The sequence below is a fragment of the Lactuca sativa genome, chromosome 3 (genome assembly GCF_002870075.4).
Source record: "Lactuca sativa cultivar Salinas chromosome 3, Lsat_Salinas_v11, whole genome shotgun sequence".
In the NCBI taxonomy this organism is placed as follows: Eukaryota; Viridiplantae; Streptophyta; class Magnoliopsida; order Asterales; family Asteraceae; genus Lactuca; species Lactuca sativa.
The window spans coordinates 274,416,637-274,424,473 of NC_056625.2; the positions used below are offsets into that span (position 1 = coordinate 274,416,637).

The following is a 7,837-nucleotide window of genomic DNA, read 5'->3' on the forward strand; positions in this document are numbered from 1 at the left end:
TTCATCCTCTACTGAGATTTCACTCATCTCACTTTCTGCATCAAATTCAGATGAATTATCTAAGTTTATTTTATTATCTTTAACAATTTTGGCATTTGACACATCGAATGTTTGCATAGTTTCAGTTTTAATCTTTAGCCTATCATTTTCATCTAAGATATCTTTTAAGATACTTTTATGTTCCTTAGAGTCGATGAAGGTTTCTATCTTATCCAAACCTAGCCTATACGACATTGATGTTTCTTCAGAGGACACTTCTGATTCACATTCTGCTATAACTTCATCTTCCTTAAATTCAAGAAAGGGCAAAATCATTTTATGAATTTTCTTTCCAATTTCACAGCTTAAATGTAATTGAGCAATATTAGTATAAAGACGCTTAGCAATTAAACAGAAAACATTTCTTTGTTTTAATAAATTTAAATTGTCTCTTTGCAAATAAATACTTTCATCCCTAGCTCTAACTAACTCCGCTTCCTTCAGCTCAATCCACATTCTCTTTTCCTCACTTTTTGAAGACACCCTGTCGAGTTGGTCAGTTAGGTTAGAATTCGCTAAGCGGGTTTGCATGAGGCTACTACTTAGGTTAGAAAATTTAATGTTTAATTCATTTAATTCTTCTTGATAATCAGTTTTTGAAATTTTAAGAGACTCAAGAATAGAATGTACCTTTTTGATCAATCGATTGTACTCGTTGATCTTCTCACTCACCGGTTTGGCCGCAAAACACTAGTTTTCTGTCAGGTTCAGTTCCGTATCTGCACTTTCGGTTGATAGACCAGCAGCGACGATAAAGCACTTTCCACCCGAACCTTCATTCTTTGCCACATACGCCTTTCCATGAGTGGGCCTTCTAACCTCTTCGTCTTCAGAGTCAGTTGACCAGACTTCTACGCCACCAAACTCATCTTCCCCAGCATTCTCCTGTACGATTAAGGCATTCATCGAGCTGTTGGACGCCTTTTTCTTCTTGACTTCTTCTAATTTGCGCATATAATTCGCCTCATCATCTTCACCCTCTCTTTTCTCAGCCATCTTTCTCAACATGCAATCTTTGGCAAAATGGTTCTTGCCATGACAATAGTTGCAGTCGTATCTAGAGTCTCCTGCAAGCTTGCTCTCCTTTTTCTCTTCATCATTTTGAGAGGAGACTTTCGGTTCATCCTTCATATTCTCAGAACTATAACTTCCCTGCCAGTTTTGGTTCTTGCTGACGGGAAATTTTCTCCTTGCAAATTTCTTTGGATTTGTGACCATCAAGGCATACTCCTCACTTGTAAGGTCGCACTCTGACATGTCTGACTCTTCTTCTTCTTCTACATTACTTTTTCCTTTAGAAACAAGAGCCAACGATCCCACACCAGAGACCACTTTCGCTTCCTTGGTTACAAACACTTTCATGGGACTTTAGTATCCCTACTAGTTTCGCCAGCGTGTACGATTTGAACTGTTCATGCGCCTTCACAGTGGAAACCACAGCCATCCATTCTGGTCTCAGCCCGTTCATGAATGCTACTTTCTGCTCGATCAGCTTCCTCTCTATCCCATGCTTGATCATCTTACTTAAGAGATGATTGAACCGATCAAAGGTCTGTACAAGCTTCTCTTCAGATTTCTGTTCGAAAACTCCAAATTCTGACAGTAACAGAGCTTGAATGGAGTGTTCCAGATCTTCGTCAGTTGAGTAAAGTTCCTTCAACCTATCGCAGATCTCTTTAGCAGTTGTGCATGAACCTACTAGCCGAAAGGTGTCAGATTGCAGGGCGAATCTTATCATTCGCATGGCTTTTACGTTACACAAGAGCTTGTCCTTCTCATCCTGTGGCATCTTCTCAACATCTGTCACCAACTTGTTGTAGTCAGTTTGCGACTTAACAGTCGTGTTTGTCCCCAAATGTACAAACGGTCCAAGAGTGATAGCTTCCCAGATGAGATAGCCATTGTCTTCAGATCCAACCACGTAATCTTCAAAGTGATGAGCCCATACTTCGTAGTCTTGAGTATAGAGTATGGGTACTCTGGTTATTGATCCGATGCTGTTTGAGATGTTAATGGGGTTTGTATACGAATCATCGTGAGACATGGTGAGCTGCTAGAATCAAACCTGTAAACTTGAGATTAGGGTTTTATCAAAAACAGAGTTGTCGTTGATATGAAGATGATGGCTTCTTTTTATACGATAAAAGCGGAAACCCTAAAGTATTATGAATACAGAAGGAATGTGTGTTGATCACACAGTCTCTTTCTCTGATACCAATTGTTAGAACAAAGTTCTTTTAGGATCGTATGATTCTAAACAGGATATTAAACAAGAACGTAATAAAGAACACAAGTATGGCACTGAATATGTCGTATGATTAATGTGATAACACCTTAGAAGAGCTCGATAAAGAACTTCAATCTGTAGAGGTGTTTAGGGTTACAAGAATCAACGTAATTCACAAAAACTAATATACGCATACATGCATGCATATATATACTATAACCCTAACAGCTAATCTAGATAACAATGAAACTAATCTAGATAGACACGGATGGACATGCCTAATCCGGATACAAAATATATGGCTCAAGACGCAACACAAACGGACTCAACAAGTATAGTGAGGAAAACTCACATCGCACTGTCGAATCATATAGACGATCCCTGGCTGTTGGCTGACAGATCCCTGAACCGCCAATATCAAGATAACAACCCATCAATAGCTGATCCCACATAATAATCCGACCTTAAAAGGTTAGGTTTAACCCTATTGTAAAGCTCTTGTTTGGGTCCAACCATTGTACTGTGAGAACTTTCATTCAAAGAATTATATGGTGTTGATGGTACATAATTGTATTCGTAAGCTAGTTAGAGGGTGTTAGGGGGGAGTTCCTTTTGCAGCTGATAACAGGGAGTGGTGTGGTGGAAGCCCTAGGAAAACCTAAGAGGCGGTTAGGTGTCGAGAGCCTTGTTTTGATAAGGGTTGTTTGGATTGATAGGAAAGTAACTTGGGGGATTCAGGGCTATTCTTGAGGAAAGTACAGATAGATGTGGAAGGTAGTATGGGCTTGTATTATTGAAAGCATAGGATCCGTACTCGATTCAAGGAGAGTCACAAAGATACCAGGAAGCTTGTATAGTGTGGGATTCTTCGAGTATGTTTTGATGTTTTATATGGTTTATTTTTAGTATGGTGATCACTCAAGTAGGTTATGGTAGTGGATTTGGTGCCAATGATGGTTCGATTTTGGGATCTAGAGCGGGGTTTATAGATGATCAGATGTGGGAGTTCATTTCAGTAAAGATTATGTAACATCCTGATATCTGAGGTATGGCATTTTGATATATAGGCATGAGTTTGAGTTGGGAACTCGACGAGTTGGATCCTCAACTCGTCGAGTTTGGTCGCGGCTTGGAGACGTGCATACGCGTCAAATGGATGGACTCGACGAGTCGGGTATCTGACTCGCCGAGTCAGCGCTGTGGACAGAAACCCTAAATCCTTGGGCATGTGACCTATTTAAAGTCCCTTAAGGCCTCCTATTGAGGCTACTCTTCTGGAAGGAAACCCTAAACCGTGTGTGAGAGCTTGGAGTGAACAAGAAAGCTATTGTGATGCTTTGTGGTCATTTTTGAAAGGAAGGAGTAAAGGGCCAAGCTAGAGGATCAAGAAGAGGTGTTAGATCTGCTAAGGTTTCATCCTCAAAGCATCGGGAGAGGTATAAATCTCAATTCCTAACCTCTCCTTAGTGTAAATTTCTCATCTGTGGATAATTAGAGCTTTTCTTCTTCATATCTTTTTGGGGCTTTGTGGATTTGAGAGTTGTGAGCAAGTTTAACCTCAGATCTGGACCCTAGGAGGTCCCAAACGCCTTATGACCCATGCTTTTCTCAATTTTGTTGAAGCTTTTGGTGTGTACAACCCTTCTAGCTCATGTTTATGGAATGTATTGCTCTAGATGCCCTGCATGGGTGTAAAGTTAATGACTTTATGTGATTTCTGAGCCCCGTGAGTGTAGATCTAGAGTTTGGGATGAGATTAGGCCCTGAAATCGTCTGTATGCATGAGAGTCTGAATAGACTCGCCGAGTCTAGCTGCTGACTCGGCGAGTAGCCTAGGGTTTGTCCCGAATAGATGTGTCGCGTAATGACTCGATGAGTCGGAGGGTTGACCCGTCGAGTTGGGTCAACCAGAGGGCCCCTAAGAGTCAATGAGACTCAGCGAGTCACTATATGCACTCGACAAGTTAGGTCAAAAGGACTGTTGACCAAGTTTGACTTCTGTTGACCTTAGGGTTTGGTCAACATTAGTAAAGCAGATTTCGGCGGGATAAAATGGTATTTTATTCGCTCCAGGAGTTAAGAAGAAAGAGAGTGTGGTCCTTGGGGTATTTAAGTAGGATCAAGGTAATAATTAGAGATGTGTAATTTATGTGTTAGGCGGAGACTAGTTCGAGATGTCCGAGTACAAGATTACACTAGTCGGCTTATGAGGTGAGTCTTCTCACTATACTTTACCTTGAGTGGTAGTTATGTGTGACCGGAAGGTCTTATCTGCTTACATTGAGTATTATGTTATCCTGTTGTATGTGACATGCTATGCATTATGTCTTTGTGATATATGCTATGCGGAGTTTATAGACCGGACCGGAGGGTCCAACGATTTATGAGGCCGGAAAGCTCAAGCAGACCGGACCGGAGGGTCCAACCAGCTTAGGACCGGAAGGTCCACAAAGTTAGGGCCAGAGTGTCCACAGAGTTATAGCCTCGAGTGGCTAATATGTGTTGTATGTGGTATTTTGGTGAGCTCACTAAGCTTCGTGCTTACCATGTTATGTGTTATGTGTTTCAGGTGTTTCTCAGGTTCACAGGAAGGCGACGACTTGATTGTACACACGAGATAAAGAGTTATGTTTTGGAGGATCCTGGTTCATTAATTAAACAATTATGAATTTATGTTTGTTCATTTGATAATTGGGATTTTGGGAAATGTATTATGAGCATTTTTGTTATTTTAAAATAAAAAAATTTGTTTGAAAAATTCACGATGTTACAGATTACCCTCAGTATTCTTGAGTAGACTCCTGTAATCTTTGGTACGGTCAAGGAGGTATCTTGGAGATTCTGGATGAGTGCTTGGGTGCTTTTCATTTTGAGATGGTAGTGATGATGGGAGCTCGCACTTTGACCTTTCGTGAGTTCCAGGCATGTGGAACCCCGAAGTTCTTCGGGAAGAAGGACCCGTTTGCGAGCAGGCATTGGTTAGCGGATGTTACGAACGCCTTCTGGACTAGCTGTTTCCATGAGGGGGCAAAGGTCAGACTTGCTTCGTGTCTTTTGAAGGACAAAGCTTGAGATTGGTGGGAGGAGGTTTGACCACCAAGGGAGGTGAGGCAGTTGAGTCTATGACTTGGGAGGATTTCGTGACGAGGTTTCGGGCTGAGTTTGCACCAGGAATTGAGGTCCAGCAGTTGGCAAGGGAGTTTTAGGACCTTCTCCAGACTACTAAGACAGTGGCGGAGGTCACCGCTATGTTTTCGTAAGAGGGCGTTGCTAGTTCCACAATACGTGGTGGATGAGGAGATGAAGAAGGCAAGGTTTCATGCTATGCTAATGAGCGATATCGGGTAGTTTCTGAGTATGTCCAGTTGCAAGACATTGGAGGATATGGTGGCAAGAGCTAAAGAGAGGGAGAATGACTTGGAGATGGATAAGAAGAGAAGCCAGATCAGGTTCAGATTTCTGAGGGTTCGGGAAAAAGGCCCAAGGTTTTTAATTTGAGATCGAAGGGACAGTAGGGTCGGGTTCATTGTGGCAAGTGCGAAAATTCTCACGATGGAGCTTGCAGGGGAGGTGGTTCATGCTACTATAAGTGCGGCAAGACTAGGCCCTTTAGTTGGGACTACATAGCCACCACCCAGGGATGGAATCCGATTTGCTTTCATTGCAATCAGAGGGGCTATAAAAAGTTCTATTTCTGATTGTAGCGACAACAAAACTAGTTGTAGCACCCACTCTGGTGACCATGCGGATTACGGATGGCCGTCAGGGCAAGGCGAAGGCGCATGTTGTGAGGAGTAGGGCATTTCAGCTGACAGCTGAGGAGGCTCATGCAACACCTGACGTGGTGATGGGTATATATATTCTCCTTATCTATTTATTTATATTGATTTTCCCTGCTTATACCTGCGTTTTACTTTTAGGGTCGTTCATTGTGAAGGGTATCTCTGTTTTGGTTTTGTTTGATTCGAGGGATACTCGATCCTTTGTATCTCTTGTACTTAGCAAGAGGTTTGTCATTACTCCGGAGGAGGTAGATTGTCCATTAGAGGTTGAGATTATTGATAATCATCTTGTGCGGGTATCGAGGGTTCATCAGGGTTGTGTGTTGGAGTTGTTCAGTGATCGGCATCCGGTTGATTTGGTTTATATTCCCTTATGTGAGAGCAAGGTCAATGTGGGGATGAATTGGTTGAGCCCCAATGAGGTAATGATTGATTGCAAGCATCAATCGGTGCCGATTCGGACCCCAAGTGAGTGAGAGTTGGTGATTCAGGGAGAGAATGTTTAACGTGGGTCGGTTCTATGTTCAATACCTAGGGTCAGACGCCATCTTCAGCAAGATTGTTCCGGATTTATAACCTATGTGATGGATACCCGGGAGAAGGGTAAGGTGGTGGTGGATGATGTATTGATTGTTCGGGAATACCTAGATGTATTCCCAGAGGATTTACCTAGAGTGCCTCCGAATAGGCAGGTGGAGTTTTAGATAGTTCGTCATGGGGAGTGTCGATCTTGTTTGTGAAGAAGAATTTACATATTTATATTAGTGTTAAAAGTGTGTCGATCTTATTTGTGAAGAAAAAAAATGGATGGCATCGGATATGTTTACATTTTTATATTAGTGTTAAAAGTTGTGGGTTTTCTTACTTACAGGATGTGGGTTGCATTTAAAGCTAGCAAAGCAAAATTAAATTAAGATGTTATGAACGAGAATCGTACTAAGGACTTTTGAGTTCAAGTCACCATATACTCCATGCCTTTCACCATCTGAATAGAGCACATTTTGTAATTAAAAATGATGAAATATGAATACAATCACATATAATGTCTGCACATTAATAAAAAAATATATTTTTTACATTAATACGAAAATATGAATTAGTTGCAACTTGCACGGATCCCTCAAAACACCCTTAGATCCGCCCCCTGTTTACCATTATAATTTTGATTATGTTTCTTCAAAATACAATTTCACAGAAATAGTAGAAAAAAATGATTATTATAACTTGAGTTTCCACGTAGATATGATTGTGAAGAAAATTTGTTCTATCTTTACTTATTTGAGTTTAAAAAATAAGATGTATGCCAAAAAACTAAATTGTTATTTCAAGTGTTTTTAGTGACCACTTAATATTAGTATTTCAAATTGGAGTTGATTTAAATTTAACTCTCTTTCAACTTAAGATTCAAGAAAGAATTTTAAAAAAAATTGCTTTAAGGTATAGAGGTTTGATAATTACAAAAGAGTAAACTAAAAAAAGAAAGCATTTTTTGTTATAAATATACGGACAAATTTCAGAAACCTATTGTATTTTCATTTTTTTGAGAAAAATTTATTATACCAAACTTTATAATACTATCCTCATTGCATTTTCAAAGTTTATTATTTTTTTTTTTTTTGAAATATCCTTGTTTGCCTAGTATTGTTAATAGGTCATCTGAGACTATAAGACACAATTGTTTGTCATTAAAATTGTTCAATTTATTGGAAATTAGCCTGTGGCTAAACAAATTACATAGAATTTGCAAATAAAGGATTTTTGAGCCAATTGCATCAACTAGCGCTAATTT

The 7,837-nt window shown here is 40.2% G+C and overlaps 1 protein-coding gene across 1 annotated transcript; it reads left to right on the forward strand.

Moving 5' to 3' along the window:
- The first annotated feature begins 6,008 nt into the window (after positions 1–6,008).
- Positions 6,009–6,524, forward strand: LOC111897157 (uncharacterized). Its single transcript, XM_023893117.1, has 2 exons — positions 6,009–6,117; positions 6,187–6,524. Exons 1-2 carry the CDS (start codon positions 6,009–6,011, stop codon positions 6,522–6,524), a joined length of 447 nt encoding a protein of 148 aa, XP_023748885.1.
- Positions 6,525–7,837: the final 1,313 nt, after the last annotated feature.